We start from the raw sequence: 20,653 nt of genomic DNA, 5'->3' as shown, positions 1-20,653 counted from the left end.
TGGCTTGCGTGATCTGTAAAAATACATGCAATAGTCGAAAAATATTTTATTGTATTCCTCTTAAACACATCATGTTCATTTCAACAGTCATTCGAAAAGTGGCAAAAATGCACACAAAAAAACAACAAAAAACAAAAACGGTATTCATAAATTAACTATTTGAAACAATTTCATAGTTGTAACTTATGATATTTAAAAAAAAGGAATTTCATTAGTGGTTATTTTTCATTTAGTATAATGTAATGGTCTTGTTAAGAGTTTCAAATAATTGTATAATTGTTATGAGCAATTTTCCTTATCATATAAAAGAAGCAGCAACGATTATCATTCTGCAACACTTTTAAAAGAACACCGTTCATCAGACCATTGCTTAAGGCATTTAAACCTATTCTCTGAACTTTATTACGCTATTTAGTGAAAAATTCAGGACCAGGGGTATTGTTCTCCATACTAATTGAATGTATAAGTTTAGCAATAATGTGGGGCTTTTTGATTTGTTAATTAGATATGAATACACTGTAGCGAATAAATTAAATGTTTAATTACTTTATTAACAAATCTATGTTTAAAAACGATATTTAAATATGCCATGATAATCGAAATGCGTGTTATAAGTGTACTTAAATGCGATGATTTTAAACAATAGCAGACATGTACATTTGTATAATAATTTATGTGTTCTACATCAATTAATTTACCCATAAGAGTAGCAAACAATAGCTGTCCCAGGACTCGACAATTCTTCTTCTATAATTTTCTATATTTATGTATTCAAATAATAAGATCCAAGGGAGAAAACTGCGCAAAAAGATCAATCACGACTAATCTCCAGTCTCTTATCTTTTGTCTTTTGTGTTTACCGTTTTATCATTTCAAGAACGGTTAATGGAAGCAGGCACTGTGTTTCAATTTTCATATTGATGTTTGTATCATTAAAATTGAAACGAAATATGAATGGGAAATAAGTGCTGTGTTTTGTTTTGTTATAAGTACATCAAAAAACGAAACAAAGAATTCAATTTGTGTCTTTATTATTTTTTTTTTTTGTTAAGGTTATAAGAAAATCGGAATATGAACTAATATACGTTGATTCTTGTTTTTCGGTGTGTCGAATGCAAAACGAAGAAGGAAAAGACGGTATATACACCAACCAGTACAAAATGTTCCGCAATATGCGCTTTACCCGTTTGTTTTTGTTTTAAATGACCTAAAATCACATACGGGGATGGAAAAATATATGTTATGCATACAAAACTGACCTGCATGAAAAAATGGCATTTTGTTTGAACACAGGATCTTTTGCTTACAAAAGAAAACGTTTATAATTATGCATCACATATCAGGTCGGACAGTAAAATAATCCAACAATGTTGTACCAAGAAACGACTAATATTAGTTCGAATACATTACTTTACGCGCCTAATTAAACAAGAAGATGATGCATTTAATATTCGAGAACAAAACACATTTTGTATTGTGATAATGTAATTATATACTTAAAGCGACGAGTCATTGTCAGGGCATAACGGTACTTAAGGATGTTCGATCGTTTCCACTTTACGTTAATTGATTCACTATATCGTAATAATTAAAAACCTTTGTATATTTTCACGGTTTCAAAAGATAAGGTTTGAATAAACGAGTGAAAATTCTAGTTTGACTGTTTTGATTATGCGCCTATAAATTTTCGGCATTTACATATTTTCGAGATTTACTGCAATGAAACCAAGCGTTCGATTGCTTGACGTCACTTCGTGATCGACATCGATGAAACGCTTGCTTACGCTGTAGATGTTATTTTATGTGCAAAAACAAGCGTCTATTAATAACGAAACGATAACTTGTCAACAATGAGAATCAGATACTTGGCTTAATAATTTTAATTTAAAATGTCTAATTAGGATATAATTCGGAATACATAACGAAACTTAAAAGGTAATTTTTTTAAAAACGTTCGAAAGCACAATGTGGATTTCAACAGAAATACTATTTCCACCGACAATCAGGATTTCCGGTATGACCACTGTTATTTTGACGATTTTTCTATCGAATCGTCGGGAAGCGTGACCACATGTGACAACAGCGATGCCAGTTGGAAAATTGGTAGACGAGTCGTTGAACTCGACACATTGGCCGAATCGCTTTCAGCATGCAGTGCTTGCCAAGTGCCATGAATTTATTTAACACAGTAGAAAGCAGGGATTTCGGACTGGCGTGTGTTTTGGACATACAGTGTAGCAATTGTGGTGCAATAAATAATGTGGCTACTGGATGGAAACATGGCAGAGTTAATGACGTGAACACAAAGCTTGCATTGGGTAAGACTTTTTTGTATTTTTGGTACATTGGTGCATTATATCATGATTTATTGTCAAAATTACTGATACTTTTGAATACATTCAGATACGGGTAGTTATCTGTAAGTTATTCCTGTGTAGTCTACATGCAAACATTTTTTATATTGAACTTGCTATATTTTTCCTTCATATTTTGTCTGATTTACTGTCAGTAAAAACAATTACAGTAGAATGTGAATGGTTGTCCTTAGTTAAACATGCATACATGTATTTTAAAGTGACATGAGTTTATTTTCTTCCTGCAGCCCTATTTATTAATACCGGTCATAAATATGAAATTTTACAAGTTTACAAAACATAAATATTCTCAATTCGTCAAATACGTATTGGTTTTGAAAATAAAGGGCTTAAATTAATTATTATTTGTGTGTGAGTAGATCACTAGGTCTTATAAAATTATGTAATTTTTGTAAATTATTGACATTATTTCATATTATTTTATTCCACATAAGCATATTTTAGCATTGTGCATTGTCAACTGTTCTGTCATTTAATGCAATCTGTTTCAGGTTAATCAGAAACTGGGTGTTTCACCTGGGACTTTCACATCGAAAATGGCCCTTCTCCGTGACCTTCAGCACAAAAAAGAAAGGCTATAGCTGTTACTCGTGCAGCAAAACAGCAACGCATAAGACTCAAAACTGGAACGGTATTTTTAATTATGGGCATTTTATTTTTAAAACACAGTATTTTTCATTTGTATGCCCCCAATTTGCGACATAGTGATCGCACTGTCCGTGGGTCGGTCGGTCAGTCCGTCACACTTTTCGTGCCTGCTCTCTAATTCTAGTAGTTTTCGTCCGATCTTCACCAAACTTGGTCAGAAGTTGTGTCTAGACCAAGTTCGAACATGGCCATGTGGGATCCTGGGTTTCTTACAATTGTATGGATTATTTACACGGTTGTGCTTTTATATAGTTACAAAGTTTGAGCTTGGGGCATCCGTGTCGTGTGGACACATTTCTTGTTTGAGATTGTTTAAATAGATCCATCAATTATATATGCAAAGTAGTAGTAATATTTTAAAGCATATGCTAATGTTTGTAAATTGATTATTGTAAAAGCATTAATGTGCTGTGTAATCATTTCTTTAAAAAAAAAATCGGAGATAACCCTTGAAGGTGCATGCACATTTTCCAATTTGAAATGCTGTTTTCCTGTTCAGGCATTCAAATGACACAGTACAAGAAGTACGAGAGGGTCCAACATACTGTTCAAACATAGAGGACCATTATGTTGAAGTTACAACTATACCCCCACCTGTACCCAAGCCTGGTCCAGCAGGGCTAGACACTACTGGGAAAGAATGTGTTTTCTTTGATTTGGAAACAAGAGGGTTAGGTAAAGTTTATTTTTAACATATTCCGTATTAACAGTGTTGCACATACAGAAGTTTATCTTGGTCCAATGCAGGTATTTAGGTACTCTAAATCTCCAAAATTGAACTTCTATTTCAAAATATACATATTTACTTGCATGTGTAACATAATTCAACCTGCTACTGCTGAGTAACTAAATGTGAGATTTCGTTTAAATTGTTGGTCAACCTAGCATATGATTGAATTGCAACAAGAGTTATGTTCAGACTAATTTCTCATATTGTATTCATATAATAAATTATTCTTAATCTTTATTGAAAAAATGATAGAAAATACCACTTAGATGATGCAATGTTACATTACCCACAACTGGCTATATTATATTATTGTGCATCATTTAAAACTTTAAACACTCTTCTCTTTGCTTCTTCAGATTTATGAATAAATAAGGTGCCAAAAACTTACTTTAATATATCCATGAATCGAAGAAAAGAGCGTTTCAATTTTCATGATAACGGTTATTATGCCCCCCTTGGAAGAGATAGTTAATATTGTTTTGCTGGATGTTGGTCTGTCGGTATATCATTTAGTTTTCGATAAATAATTTGTCAACTTTGTCACAGATTGGTTTTTAACTTTCCATGTGCATAGGGATTGGACAGTATATAACCCCTATGTAAATTATTGTCACTTGGTCAAAGGTTAAGGTCACAATAAGTGTGAAAATTGTTTCCGATCAATAACCCTTCAACTGAAAAATTCTCTTAAACCACAATGCATAGAGAACGGATGTGAAGGAATCTCTTCTACGATTGTTCAAATTAAGCTTCAAAATAAGTCCTGTCCTGGGGGGGGGGGCAATGTTTTTCCCTTTTATGTTTATTGTAAACACTGCAAATGTATTTTAAGAAGTTTACATTGCACTTGGGTGAGCGACCCAGGGCTCTCCGATTAACGGAGCTAAAATGGATTCTGTGCAATTTCTATGTAAAATTTTTGTTTTGTTTTTTCAAAGCGTACTTCTCACATAATTAAGATAGCTTTAGTGCAGTCAACTGGTCAGTTTTCAACATCATGTGATGCCATAGAAGAAGATGTCATTGAAAGCGTCAGAAATAACTGGAGTGACAGTTGTTGGCGACTCTGTAATTGTCAATGGACAAACAGTAACAGCTGTCCCCATCAAATCTGCATTGACAAGTTTTATAACATTCTTACAGAAATGTTCACCAGTTATTTTAGTTGGGCATACTTTAGAGTCTTTTGAGTGTAAAGTGTTGCTCCATGCTATCCATACTTGTGGAAAAATGTCTGAGTTTCAGCAAAATATTTGTTGCTTTTTAGATACTTACCAAATATGAAATCATATTAGCGAAAAAATTTAGTTAAAGGCGTCATTGGTGAATAATAGATGGCACATGGCGCTCTACAGGATGTTTTAGCTTTACAAAAGTTAGTGAACTCTGTTCCTCGTGACCAAAATGTTGTAAACAAATATTCATTCAGCTATGACCGAGCAGTATTAGCATACAATGTGTAACTAAATGTTGCTTTCAACATCAAATCTTTGCAAACCATTATTGATACAAAAGTTATACATGTGTAGTGACATGTAATCGTTCTCTACCAAGTTTGTTCAAATTATGCCCATTGGGTCAAATTTGAAACTGCCCCGGGGGTCACAAAACTAAACATATGCTTATAAAGTGCTTCTTATGTTTAAACTTTAAAAATCTTTTGTCCATATCCATTGGTCCTAGGGCTACCAAATTTTGTATGTAGTGACATCTAATAAACCTCTACCAAATTTGTTCAAATAATGCCTCTGGGGTCAACTTTGACCCTGCCCCGGGGGTCACACAATTTAATAAACGCTTATAAAGCGCCTATTTTGTGAAATCTTTAAAAATCTTCTTGTCGAAAACCATTTGGACTATGGCTACCAAATTTGGTATGCAGTAACATCTTATGGTCTCTACCAAGTTTGTTCAAATAATGCCCTTAGGGTCAAATTTAACCCTTACCCGTGGGTCACAAAATTGAACAGTATATACATTTATATCTTGCTTATTTTGTGAAAACTTTAAAAATATTCTTGTCCTCAACTCTAGGACTTAGGGCTACCACATTTTGTATGTAGTGAGCTAAAGTAGTCCTCTACAAAGTTTGCTCAAATTATGCCTCTGTGGTTAAAGTTGACCCACCCCAGGGGGTCACAAAAGTGAACATGTGCTTAAATAGGGCCTATATTTAAGTATTTGCACATGCCGAGAATATTTTTTTCAGCCTTTTTTCAGCAGTGGAGCGATACATGGCCATCATGTCCCTCTTGTCTTTTAATACACATCACACAGTTCTAAAAATATTAATTTTAAAATAATACATATGTTCAATTTACAACCCACAACATTGGTAACAGGTGGGTGGGGTAATTTAAGATGTTTATTTGAACATCAACATTGTTTTTTCATTTGTTACATCTGAAATATTTTCATAACAATGTACATTATAAATATTTATACGTGTATCATATTTCAGTTGATAATTTGAGTGTTATAGAGCAGTTATTATATAGATATGTTTTAATTACTATTACAATGTTAGTCATTATATTTTTTAAATTAAGTCCATATTAAAATGTCTGTAGCAAAAAAAAAAATCCACCGTGACCTATCAATTTCTTTACTTCATTTTAATGCTAAGCTAGTTTCCTTTAATTATTTTAGAACTTCAAATGAATATAAATATTACATCAACAGAAATATGTACATGTATTGCATGTTATCTATTTTGAACTGTGCAATAAAAAATTCAAAACAAACAAAATTTATTTCAGATACAGATCCATTAATCACCATACAAAAAATTATAGCATTCCGGATATTTTAGAAATTTTCACAAAACGATCGAACATCCTTAAAGGGCGGTATAGCAGGTCATGTTATAACGTTTTCTGTAGATTTTTTCCATGTTCAACGTGTAATTTGAATGCTTAATCAATATATATTTTACTTTATTTATATTTATATATATACAACATTGAGTGTTTGATTGTTCTTTTAAATTATTTTCTTTTATGTAAACAATTAATACCTTGAAAAGCCGTAAGTGTGACGTTCAAATAATTTGTCGGGCAGACCTAGGTCTCACAAACATGTGTAAATAAGATTTCAAAATATGTTTATTTACGAAGGCAATGTTAAAAAGCCAGAAATAGCATTTCTTATACTTTCTGATTGATTGCTTAACTAACTGCATTCAATCCAGCTTTTTAACTGGATCACGTACATACAAAATCCCAAGTGTTAAGCAATTGCAAATAACATAAATAAATGAGACATGCACAGTAAGTGTCGAGTTAATAAATGAACATATGCTATTATAAATGTGTCGCAGTCAGTAGGTTGCACAATTTTAACCATACTTAACCACCAACTTTAAATTTGTGTGCTCAATTTATAAGTGTGAATTCCAAATTTATTTTTAACGGATTTATTTAAATTTGATTGTATCGAAAACCGAAGGTTTATTCAAACGCTAATGAGTCCATTGTTAGTAGAACCAGTACACAGTGTCCTTTTTGAAGGATACTAGAACGACCCCCTTCACTCCAAAAAAATAAAATAAAATAGCGATCGAAACATTGACTCCCGGTCACTAGACGAACACCACATCCATTATCTATTCACACTTTAGGAGTTAAAGATTCGTCTTTACTGTAAATACTGTGATCGGAGAAACAAGAAACACAGAGACGCGCTATCGTCAGAAGAAAAAATTTCATGGAGTTTAATAAACGTCAGCTTAAGTCACTGGCTTGAAAGTCAGTAACACAAATACTAAGGATGTAGCCAATATAATAATAGAAAATATAAGCTCCATGAAATTTCGTAATTTCTTGTTGCAACTTAATTCTACATCGTCTAATAAAGTAATCGAATATCTATATCAAATAATTTATTAAAATTGAACATCGAAACTATAAATTACCACAAGTGACACGCAGAAGAGCGTGCGTGGTATCCAACCTGTGAAGTACAGCATTTAAATTGTGCCGTTTATGTTTGATAAAATTGTTATTTAGTTCTGTGAAAGAGAAAATACCATTTTGATCACGGAATACACTCAGTAAGCTTATTCTACGAATAATTTCTTTAACAGCTTCGCCGAAAAAAAGTTGATTTTAGCATCAAACAGACAAACAATGGAATCCTAAATGACTGTATTATTTTGAAAGGTCCTTTTCACGAGATTGTTGAATGGTGTTGTTTTCCAAGAGCCCGCGCCGTATCATACGAGTGCGAAATAACCCCTCAGAATAACATATGCATGTAATATTCCATGTATAATAAATATGCGCACTGTCACACTTAGAACTAATGTATACCTATCAAAATATCTAATTATTTTTACAATAATATGTAAGGGTTTATAACAAGTATGGATTACTTCATGTCTTTGATTTTATAATGGGTTGTATTACACAATTTAATTATGTCATGTTGAGGCATTCGGAATTCATTTCCAGAATCCTGCATATTTAATGAAAGTTTTTTTTTGAGATTCTCTCTTTATATATAGAATTTGTAGATCAGTACATGTGTTGCTATGTAGTTTTAATAATGAAGCTTTCCCTAAAATTAAGATTTGTGTTATTTAGTTGGCTGTTGATTTCCTGTTTTATTTCCTCTCAATGAACCTTTGTAAAAAAGTCTTAGACCAAAACACCGAAAACAAATTATTTCTTATTGAAGAGTGGTAGTGGCGTATGTACATCGTATTTCAATTTCGAAAAGGACGAATATAGTATGATATGAGTGTTAAATAAGAGAGCAAATATATAATTGACAACGTGCACATGGTGTATTTCAATAAGCTCAACAGTGAAATTTAAACGGCACGTGACTGTATCACTAATAGATGCCTTGTACGTAAAAAAACTCGTGAAATCTTGCCTATTATATTTTTTACAAAAAACGGAATAATAACGTTAAATCTTATCATAACTAATGACTACGAGACGCATAAAAATGATAGGTAAATATAAATCCGCCTGGTAGACAAAAATGTACACTAAAATATACGTTCAAGTGAGTGTTAAATACAAAGGACAATGAAACATGATAACTGAACGTTATTGAGTTATTAACCGCAATAGTGTATAGATTGTTTGCAAATGAACAATTTAGAAGCACATGCAAGTTTCAGTATGGTGGTTGTGCTCGTATTCTACAAGAACGTGTAAGTCCATTGGCCAGAGAAACCCTTCTTTGGGATGTTTTTCACTTAAACAATGCGCACTTTAGGATAAAAGAAAATTATTCAAACGTTAAATTGGTTAAAAAGTCATGAACACGTAACCAACTACATTTGTTTGATTTGTACTTCAGTCTCCCTTAAATACGAAATAAGGAACTGGTTCAAATCTAATAAGGAAAAGCATTTTCTAATTATAACAGTGCTTTACCGCGTAACACAATGTACAAGATAACTATCAATACCTCTATTAAAGCATTAAATATCAATATTAATGTTCCAAAATAGTTCTGCTTCAATGTATTGTTGCGGCCGAACAAAACAAACGTAACTAGTTCCTGTTGCAGATCGAATAAGCGACGAATATTTGCAATTGATAAATATTTGTATATGCTAAAATATACAACATGTCAATGAACATCCTTTTGCATGTTAGTACGCCATAAATGTATTTTCAATTTATGTCTTCGTATACTTTTATTCAGTTTCTTTGTGCAGCAAATTAAAAAAAACTATTTCCCTGTATTTGCCGTATTCTTTATTGAAGACCTATGTAAAACTAACATGCTCTAATTAAAAAAACAACATAAAACTGTACTCGATAACTTTGAAAATCAATGTTGTAATAATTAATATTTAATCTAGCAATTATACTTTTTATTTATTGATAAATTATAATAAGACATTTGTGTTCGTCCCTGAATAAGGAACAAGGGAACTTATCCTCATTTGTCATTCAAGCCGTATAAGAATAAGAACGTTTCTAACTTGACCATCAATGTGTATACTAATCTTTCGCGAATCTTTATATCACAGCGAAAATAATGTTTAACAACTATGCTTTAAGCCCGCATTCAAAAAATCATAATAATTACTAACTTGTTCAAATAGTAAATGCATAAAACTTTGTAACGAAACCTCATAAATCTTATTCACTGAATTCATGTCGTGTCGGATATGGGGGCTTTAGGCGTGACAAACACAACGCTCTGTTTACATGGTTTGTAATCCCCGTGAAAATAATAGTCAGGTGGGCTGTATCCACGTCATGCATTTTAATTTGTACCTCAAACTGTGCCCTTATAAATCACGATCGTATGTAGAACCGCGCCCCCATTCGCATGCCTTCGTTTATAATACAACGATACAGACCAGTACAGTAATATCATATTTTATTTCGAACATATATCGAAAAACAAGTTTGGAATTCAACCAATAACTAGTCAATTATTCAAACAGAAACAAAAGCAATTCCCTTAAAAAAAGATTGTATTACATGTTTTAGACTGTATGTGTAGTTTTGTTCACAATATATGTATGTGTAAAATGAAGAACGAACATGTATCTTGCCAGAATAGATACGCCGATCTATATATACATACATGGGTATTCTGAACCAGTTTTAGATATATTTTTTAAAGCTTTATTTAATTTAGCATTATGCAATTCTATCAAGTATTTAATCTTTAAGAAATTTGTTCATTTAATCAAAGGTTTGTAACATGTATAAAGAAAATGTGTTAATTACGCATTTTGTAATTGAAAATGGCAGGCGGTGATGCCTCAACCAAAAACAAAATTACAAACGCATTATTGTGCATTCTAAATATGTACAATAATGTATTTAAACTCTGAAAATGTCTTACAGATAGCCCAGATTCGGCACTCCTTCAAATACACCGTCGTCTATGGATTCGAGTTCGTTGTCGGATAATTCCCTTTAACAAAAACAACATTAAATTAAGCAATGCACGATAACTCTTCAGCTATACAATACTTAAACAAATATTTTAAATAAGCTAATAACTTTTTAACATTCGACGGAATATGTATTTATATGGAAAAGGCAATCAGGTTCCTTTATTCAAAATTAAGCAATAGACAAGATTATTTCAATGTTTAAATGATATACAGCATTCTGCACAGAACGCGAAGAAAACCGGACTGTCTATTGTACATTCATAAGACAAAGAAACAACAATAAATAAATGTCCCCCATTTCGTCAAGAATACAGCAGACTGAGACATGTCTGCATGGACAGCTGGACGACATTTATTTCAAGAGAAATCATTTGTCGATTTTAACTCACAGAAAAAATAGTTTTGTCAAGCCGCTGAACGTCGCCTGTGAAATGTTGCGTAATTGATTGCCGTCAAGGTACCTGAAATAACATCAAACATCATAAATATAGGATTTGGCACAAGTTGTCATATCATACCATATTTTATTAAACGAGTACAGGAATTGTGTTTGTAAGCGAGCCTTTGGACTGAATTTTTTGTCAAAGCTACGTGGCTCAGACCGATGTATATGAAGTCATAAAATACGTTACACAATACTAGCTCCTTATTTAGTTTTAATACAACATGAGGAGTCACTTCCTTATTTATTGTTTTCCGTGACATAAAAAAAATATGATAATAAGTAAATAAAATAATGAAGTAATATCGTGTATGCAATATTTTTATGTCAAACATACATGGAAAATTATTTTCATTGTTAAGGGCTGCGGTTAGAATAATTGACAATTATAATTGCGGTTCAAAAGAGCCTGTTCTTTATTCGCTTAAAATGGGGAGTAAAAAAACACTGGCTAATTGCTTGTATGTCAGCCTTAAAAAAGAGCTGAGGTTATTAATAAACACAACTATTTACAACTCTGTAAGAATAGTATTTGTATATTAAAGCTACATACTAAATACTTTTAAAAGCCTGTAAATCCAGTTTTGAGAATGTAGTTATTATAACAGGTAGAACATGTTAGTTTGATTTTTGATTTGAAAAAGGAAGGGGTTCACAGTTTATTATTCGGTTAAAATAAGGAGGACAAAACAAGTTTCAATGTTCGTATTCAGTTGCAAAACAAGTTCTGGATATTGTATACGTTTGCCGCTAAATGTGACGTTAAGTTCAAGATGCTACACATACTGAGTGAAACTTTCACCACTTCAATATAATCGTTACCCACGTCAGAGCTATATTTTCCTATTTTCCTTAGACAAATGGAATGGATTTAGGATTTAGGATTTATTTCCAAATACATCGGGGCAGAAATGCCCATGAGTACACAAAAAGTATACAAAAGATGTTTTACACATATCAAAGTCAAGGTCATAATAAAAACATGCATATTGTTACACAATGTTATGAAGTACGATATATTCTCTATTAAAATACAAAGGCATATGAACAAGTGAAAATTTTTACAATCCAATAATAAAGCATTTGTTATATAATACGTAGTACAGAATAATACATGTACTGAGGAAAATATAACATAATGTAGATGTTTAACATAATGTAGATGTTTAACATAATGTAATGTGGATGTCGCGTATAAAGAAGACTATTTTTAAAAAATGTGATGTGATAAGCTTTGATATTCGCTTTCAATCAGAGACTTATACTGACAGATTCTGCTCTCCGGATAATACAAATATTAATTAGCAATTTTTTTCTTTATTTATTTAACAAAATAACATTGTAAATAAGTATAATAGTATGATAAATACATTGATCTGAAAATGAAAAATGTGTATCAAAATACACATTTAATACAGCAGACTGAGACATGTCTGCATGGACAGCTGGACGACATTTATTTCAAGAGAAATCATTTGTCGATTTTAACTCACAGAACAAATAGTTTTGTCAAGCCCCTGAACGTCGCCTGTGAAATGTTGCGTAATCGGTTGCCTATTAGGATCCTGAAATAACATCAAACATCATAAATATAGGATCTGGCACAAGTTGTCATATCATACCATATTTTATTAAACGAGTACAGGAATTGTGTTTGTAAGCGAGCCTTTGGACTGAATTTTTTGTCAAAGCTACGTGGCTCAGACCCATGTATATGAAGTCATAAAATACGTTACACAATACTAGCTCCTTATTTAGTTTTAATACAACATGAGGAGTCACTTCCTTAGTTATTGTTTTCCGTGACATAAAAAAAATATGATAATAAGTAAATAAAATAATGAAGTAATATCGTGTATGCAATATTTTTATGTCAAACATACATGGAAAATTATTTTCATTGTTAAGGGCTGCGGTTAGAATAACTGACAATTATAATTGCGGTTCAAAAGAGCCTGTTCTTTATTCGCTTAAAATGGGGAGTAAAAAAACACTGGCTAATTGCTTGTATGTCAGCCTTAAAAAAGAGCTGAGGTTATTAATAAACACAACTATTTACAACTCTGTAAGAATAGTATTTGTATATTAAAGCTACATACTAAATACTTTTAAAAGCCTGTCAATCCAGTTTTGAGAATGTAGTAATTATAACAGGTAGAACATGTTAGTTCGATTTTTGATTTGAAAAAGGAAGGGGTTCACAGTTAATTCGGTTAAAATAAGGAGGACAAAACAAGTTTCAATGTTCGTATTCAGTTGCAAAACAAGTTCTGGATATTGTATACGTTTGCCGCTAAATGTGACGTTAAGTTCAAGATGCTACACATACTGAGTGAAACTTTCACCACTTCAATATAATCGTTACCCACGTCAGAGCTATATTTTCCTCTTTTCCTTAGACAAATGGAATGGATGTCGCGTATAAAGAAGACTATTTTTAAAAAATGGCATGTGATAAGCTTTGATATTCGCTTTCAATCAGAGACTTATACTGACAGATTCTGCTCTCCGGATAATACAAATATTAATTAGCAATTTTTTTCTTTATTTATTTAACAAAATAACATTGTAAATAAGTATAATAGTATGATAAATACATTGATCTGAAAATGAAAAATGTGTATCAAAAACATGTTGAAAACTTTCGTTATCCAACAGATACGAATTAATTACATATGTTTATGCTTTGTCGCGTGTACCATGGCATTAGGAAGTATTTAATATCCGGTGGTTAAACTGTCAAGTTCTCGACAAGTCTTAAGCAAAACTAATGTGCTGTTGTGTGATCGCTACATGTGAAACATCAAATCTTTAGCGTATATACATCTGTTTGTATTTTTTCTGCTTGTTTTTACTCACAAATGTTATGCGATATATGAATTATAACTGGTAGAAACTGTCGGCGTAAGTACAATTAATCGAAATGTACTTATATAAATCTTCTTTAAGAGTTGCAGTCTATGAGAGTCAAGGAGACTATGAGATCGTCGTGATAAGCATGAAATGACTCGAAAGGGAAGTCTAGGAGACTTCTGGTCTTCGTGAGAACGCATGAAAGGACTCGCAAGGACAGCTTGGGAGAAAGCCAAAAGGCAATATGGTTGCCCATACGACGTCATAAACGCAGCAGCTATGGGAATTAGGACAGACGTGCTAGAGTCACCATGGTAAAGCCGAGAATCGTAACATTGACGTCCGGAGATTCTGGGTCGTTACATATGCGTTACAAATAAGTATATGGATTTTTAAAACCCTGTCATGTAATTGGTTATAGCGCCGTCGAATTACAAACGCCAATGTCATATTTGAGTCGAAGAAGACGTGTCAAATATGTAGTGAGGCCGCCATGACGTCCTTGAAGATTGACGCCTGACTGAAGGTCAATCTCAGAATAGACGTTGTGTAGACGCGCAGAACGAGGTGTTAACGTCGCTTTCACGCGAAGTAAACATAATACACGTGTCGTTTGCTATGGTTAAAAAACATTTATGTCGTAAGCTGTAACAGAAATCGATCGTATGAGCAGAATATGGGCTCTTCACAAAAACGGACTGTTTTGTCGCAGTAAGGAGTCCGGTCAAGTATAACGCGAGTAAAAGGCCATTTTATGTATGACAGAATAGTATAAACAACGAAATCGGTGAAAATAGGGGAAATAAATAGTATTAATAAATTTAACATTGAGCTTCTTGTTTACCTTTCAAATACAAGATTAAACTGCAATTTGATAAAATTCTTCTTACAATCAGTTTTAGTATAATGTTTTGATATTGTTTTGTATGAGTCATTTTTTGGGAAATTTAGTTTCACTCAGTGTTAAAACAAGTTTTTATTACATCGATTTTGCAAAACAATTCACAGGTATGTTATTCCAATATTAAACTTGATGTACTTTATTAATCTGCGAAATATTTAAGACATTGCATATTAAGTACACAAACAGTTTTGCAAAAAATATCTATTGATTGCATTTTTGCTGTAGCTCTTTTCCGAAAATTATTGTTATGATTCACGCTATCAATATGGTAATAGTGATGGCAAACTAACATAAAAAGATCGAAAGGAAATGTCAACCATGTTTGTTGACAGCATTATTCGGTGTTGTTCAATGATTCGGTGTTGTTGCATTACGAAATTAATCACTTTAACTGCCTTTAATTTGTTGGTCGAATCTTACACCTCTGTCTTATTTTGAAAAAAATCATTATAAACAACATTTGAGACTTTCTTTGAAAGGTGTCCAATCACTTGGAGTCAATTAGTACATGTGTGATGTATTGTGCAAAACGAGTTTATTGCAAAACGGGCTTTTATTTCTTCATTTACATCGCAATAAAACACTGCAACCTGTTTTTCAATAACATTATTGGATTTCTGGGTTAAATTCGCTTGATCATGAAAGTGTTAAGATCACTGTTTATATACATTCTGTGTTTGTTTATGACATTTACTCATGGAATTGGTCTCTTTCAATGTCTGTTAATTTTAGGTCGAATCTGACATATCTGTCTTATTATATGAATACAAACTCCATTTATACGACATTGGAATCTTTGTTTTCAGCGTTTCAAATCAATTTGAATCAATAAGTGCATGTGTAATGATTTTATTGCAAAGAGTTTAGTGCATAAGGAGATGTCATACAAAAATGCACATTGCAATAAAACACTGCAACCCGTTTTGCAATAAAATTGTGCACTTCTCGGTATTCTTCACTTAATTCCCAAATTGGTGAACATCACTTAATATAAACATTCAGCCTTGTTTTATCATATTTACGTTAGAGACGACTTTAACACTTTCTTTATACTGTTTCAAATCAATATGAAACAATTAGTATTAAATCTCGAAATGCATCATGTTCCATACATTATATGTCTAAGCTCACAGTTTTGTCTATTTTTATAACAATTTGTGTTTAAATACAATACTTGAAACTCTGTTTTAACTCTTCAAATCCATTTTAATTAATAAGACACTGCAACCCGTTTTGCAATACATTTATTGCAAAACGGGTTTATTGCAAATCGGGTTGTTGTAAAAAAATCAAATTGAAATAAGACACTCTAACCCGTTTGGCAATAAAATTTATTGCAAAATGGGTTTATTGCAAAACTGGTTGTTACAATGCTATACTCAGCCTCCTATGTCAATTCAGTACTAATTTTAAACAAAAAACTCGTTTTAGTCATATAATCAGTAGGTGGTCCTTACATTTAAAGATATGTAATAACCCTTCCCCTGAGTCCCGAATTCCAATTATTATTACGCCTTAGACCCGCATGATGTTTAAGAAGCACAATAATCGATGGCGACTGCTAATGTGTCCCTTTGTTTAACTTTTAGCATCACCTTACGTAATAGAATGTAAAAGTTGTATGTGTGCTGACAATATTGAAAGAAAGAACCGGACAAAAGGAGAATAAATAAAAAAACAGTGTTTGAATCTTATGGAATCGTTAAGTGCAAACTGTCTAATATATAATTTCTAATTCGTTCGATTAAGTACGAATACCGGTACATGTTACATTTAACAACTGAACGGTGATATGTCAATTGATTTAAGCTCTGAAAGAGTTATAACCAAACACCTTTTATGAACCGTTTTGCGCTTGAAATAATTTTTATATAATATTATCAATAATATTAATAAATGTGCCCTTTTAATAACTAATTAAACAACATATGTAAAGTTGTGGAAAGAGCTCTAAAGATCAAGCTAATGCTAACAAAATATTAACCTTCCAATGATATTATAACGCCACTAAAAATGTTTGACTTCAATCCTAACGTTTCATAAAAAAGGCAATTAGCATGCGTCTCGCCTATAAAAACTACTTGCAAGCGTTGAAACGTTCCGTTTCAGACCCTGGTTGTCTCCTACAATGAAACTCGAATACCATTACAGAAAAGCTTGTATATCTGTAACTATACGTGTTTGATTTACTGAGTCAAGAATATATATGGGTTTCAAAGCTTATTTTATTTATAAGTGATTCAAGTTGGTGTTGGCCGTGAGCAGGGAAGAGGAACGCGCCACCCAGCTAGCGTAAGCTTGCGTGATCTGTAAAAGTACATGCAATAGTCGAAAAAAGTTTAATTTATTCCCTTTAAACACATCCAGTTTATTTCTACAGTCTTTCCAAAAATAGAAAAAAAACGTTAACAACAAAAACCAAAATGGTATTTATAAAATTCATTATTTATATTAATGTCATAGTTGTAACTTATGATATTTTAAATAATGGACTTTCATGAGCGTTTATTTTTCTATTAGTATAATGTAATGGTCTTGTAAAGAGTTTCAAATAATTGTATAATTGTTATTAACATATTTTCTGCATCATATAAAAGAAGTACCAAAGATAATCATTCGAAAACACTTTTAAAAGAACACCATTCGTGAAACCATTAGATAAGGCATTATAAATCCTATACTCTGAACTTTATAACACTAATTTGTGTGAAATTCAGGACGAGGGGTATTGTTCACCTTACTAATTGAATGCATATGCTTTGCAATAATGTTGGGCTTTTTTTGATTTGTTAAATATATATGAATACAATGTTCCAAATAAATGAATTGTTTTAATTACTTTAAGAAAAAATATATGTTTAAAAAGATATTTATTGTGACATGATTATTGAAATGCATGTTATACGTGTACTCAAATCCAATGGTTTTAAACAATAGCAGACATGTACATTTGTATCATAATTGAATGGTACTAGATCTATTCATTTTCCCATAAGAGTAGCCAACAATAACTGTCCCATTACTCGACTATTCTTCGTCTTGATTTTATATATATTCATGTATTCAAATAATAAGATCTAAGGGAGAAACATGCGCAAACAGATCACTCACGACTTATCTCCAAAATTAACAGCGGAGCGCCCCTCGTTTTTCGTTTACCGTTTTATCATTTCAAGAACGGTTAATGGAAGCAGGCACTGTGTTTCAATTTTCATATTGATTTTTGTATAATTAAAATTAAAACGAAATATGAATAGGGAAATAAGTTTTGTGTTTTGTTTTGTTATTTGTACACCGTAAAATGATACAAAGAACTCGATTTTGTTTTTTGTTCTTTTGTTTTTGTTAAGGTTATAAGAAAATCGGAATATGAACTAATATACGTTGATTCTTATTTTTCGTTGTGTCGAATGCAAAACGAAAAAGGAAAAGACGGTATATACACGAACCAGTTCAAAATGTTGCGCAATGTGCGCTTTTCCCGGTATTCTTGTTGTTAATGATCTAAAATCACATACGAGGATGAATAGCATTTTAATGTTATGCATACTAAAAATGACCTGCATGAAAACATGGCAATTTTATTCGAACACAGAATCCTTTGCTTACAGAAGGGAACGTTGATAATTATACATCACATATCTGGTTAGACAAATAAAATAAAAATAATCAAACAATGTTATACCAAGAAACAAATAAAATAAGTTCGAATACATTACTGTGTACGCCGAATCAAACAAGAAGATGTTGCATGCATTATTCGAGAACAAAACACATTTTGTATTATGATAGTGTTAATATATACTTAAAGCGACGAGTCAGGGCAAAACGGTACTTAAAGGGTGGTATCGCAGGTTATTTTATAACGTTTTCTGTAGATTTCTTCCATGTTCATCATGTAATTTGAATGCTTAATCAACACTGTACTTATCCCTTGAGATATAGATATATATATAATATTTCCAAATATGGTTATTTAAGAAGGCAATTTTAAAAAGGTCAAAAACAGCATTCCATATACTTTATTATTGATTGCTTAACTTACTGCGTTCAATCCAGCTTTTTAACTGGATCACGAAACACAATCCCAAGTGTTGAGCAATTGCAAATAACATGAATAACATAGAAAGGTACAGTAAATGTCGAGAACATAGTTAATAAATGAATATATGCTATTATACATTTTTGCAGTCAGTCGGTTGCACAATATTAACCACAATTAAACTTCAAATTAGTTTGGTATGTAATTTATTAGTGTGTATTCCAAACTTATTTTTAAACGATTTTTTTTAAGTTTGATTGTATCGAAAGCCGAAGGTTTATTAAAACTCTATCGAGTCCATTGTTGGTAGAACCAGTACACAGTGTCCTTTGGGGGAGGATACAAAAACGACGCCTCCGTCCCCTCCCAAAATACAAAAGCGATCGAAACATTGGCCTAGGCGGACACCACATCCATTACCTATTTAAAATTTAGGGATAAAAGATCCGACTTTACTGTAAATTTTGTGATCGCAGACACAAGAAACACAGTCATGCGCTATCGTCAGAAGAAAACATTTCATGGAGTTTTATAAATCGCCAGCTTAAGTCACTGGTTTGATAGTCAGTAACACAGTTGTGATCGCAGACAAAAGAAACATAGACACGCGCTATCGTCAGAAGAAAACATTTCATGGAGTTTTATAAATCGCCAGCTTAAGTCACTGGTTTGATAGTCAGTAACACAAATAATAAGGCTGTAACCATTATTATAATAGAAAATATAAGCTCCATGACATTTATTGATTTCTTGTTGCAACTTAATTTAACATCGTTTAATATAGTAATCGAATATCTGTATCTAATAATTTATTAAAATTGAACATCGAAACTATAAATTACCACAAGTGACAGGCAGAGGATATCGTGCGTGGTATCCCACTTGCCAACCTGTGAAGTACAGCATTTAAATTTTGCCGGTTTTGTTTGATAAAATTGTTATTTAGTTCTGTGAAAGAGAAAATACCATTTTGATAACGACATACACCCAGTGAGCTTATTCTACGAATTATTTCTTTAACAGCTTCGCCGAAATAAAAGTTGACTATTAGCATCAAACAGACAAACACTGGAATCCTTAATGACTGTATTATTTTGATAGGTCTTTTTGCACGTGATAGTTGAGTGGTGTTGTTTTCAAAGAACCCGCGCCGTATCATACGAGTGCAAAATAACCCCTCAGAATAACATATGCATGTAATTTTCCATTTACAATATGCACACTGTCACACTTAGAACTAATGTATACCTATCAAGTTGACGTTAGTTGAATCGTAAAAGTATCTAATTATTTTTACAATAATATGAACGGGTTTATAACAAGTATGGATCACTTCATGTCTTTGATTTTATAATGGGTTGAATTACACAATTTAAATGTGTGATGTTGATGCATTCGGAATTCATTTCCAAAATCCTGGATATTTAATGAGAGTTTTTGTAAAGATTCTCTCTTTATAGATAGAATTTGTAGATCAGTACATGTATTGCTATGTAATTTTAATAATTAAGCTTTCCCTAAAATTAAGAATTGTGTTATTTAGTTGGCTGTCGATTTCCTGTTTGATTTCCTCTCAAGGAATCTTTGTAAAAAAGTTTTAGACCAAAACACCGAATACAAATTATTTCTTATTGAAGAGTGGTAGTGGCGTATGTACATCGTATTTCAATTTCGAAAAGCACGAATATAGTATGATATGAGTGTTAAATAAGAGAGCACATATATAATTGACAACGTGCACATGGTGTCTTTCAATAAGCTAAACAGTAAAATTTAAAC

General features: G+C 32.1%; 1 protein-coding gene across 1 annotated transcript in view; it reads right to left on the bottom strand.

The window, feature by feature from the left end:
* The window catches only part of LOC127847700 (fibropellin-1-like), a 160,040-nt gene that overhangs the window by 39,803 nt on the left and 99,584 nt on the right, over positions 1-20,653 (bottom strand). The window contains exons 13-15 of the mRNA XM_052379778.1: positions 12,569-12,640; positions 11,023-11,094; positions 10,579-10,650 (exon numbers count right to left, since the gene is read on the bottom strand). Coding sequence (XP_052235738.1) covers positions 10,579-10,650; positions 11,023-11,094; positions 12,569-12,640 — 216 coding nt within the window. The remainder of the gene's footprint in view (positions 1-10,578; positions 10,651-11,022; positions 11,095-12,568; positions 12,641-20,653) is intronic.

The sequence above is a fragment of the Dreissena polymorpha genome, chromosome 10 (genome assembly GCF_020536995.1).
Source record: "Dreissena polymorpha isolate Duluth1 chromosome 10, UMN_Dpol_1.0, whole genome shotgun sequence".
NCBI classification, from domain to species: domain Eukaryota; kingdom Metazoa; phylum Mollusca; class Bivalvia; order Myida; family Dreissenidae; genus Dreissena; species Dreissena polymorpha.
Note: the sequence above shows the minus strand (reverse complement) of the source record. Positions and strands in the feature narration are given on the sequence as shown.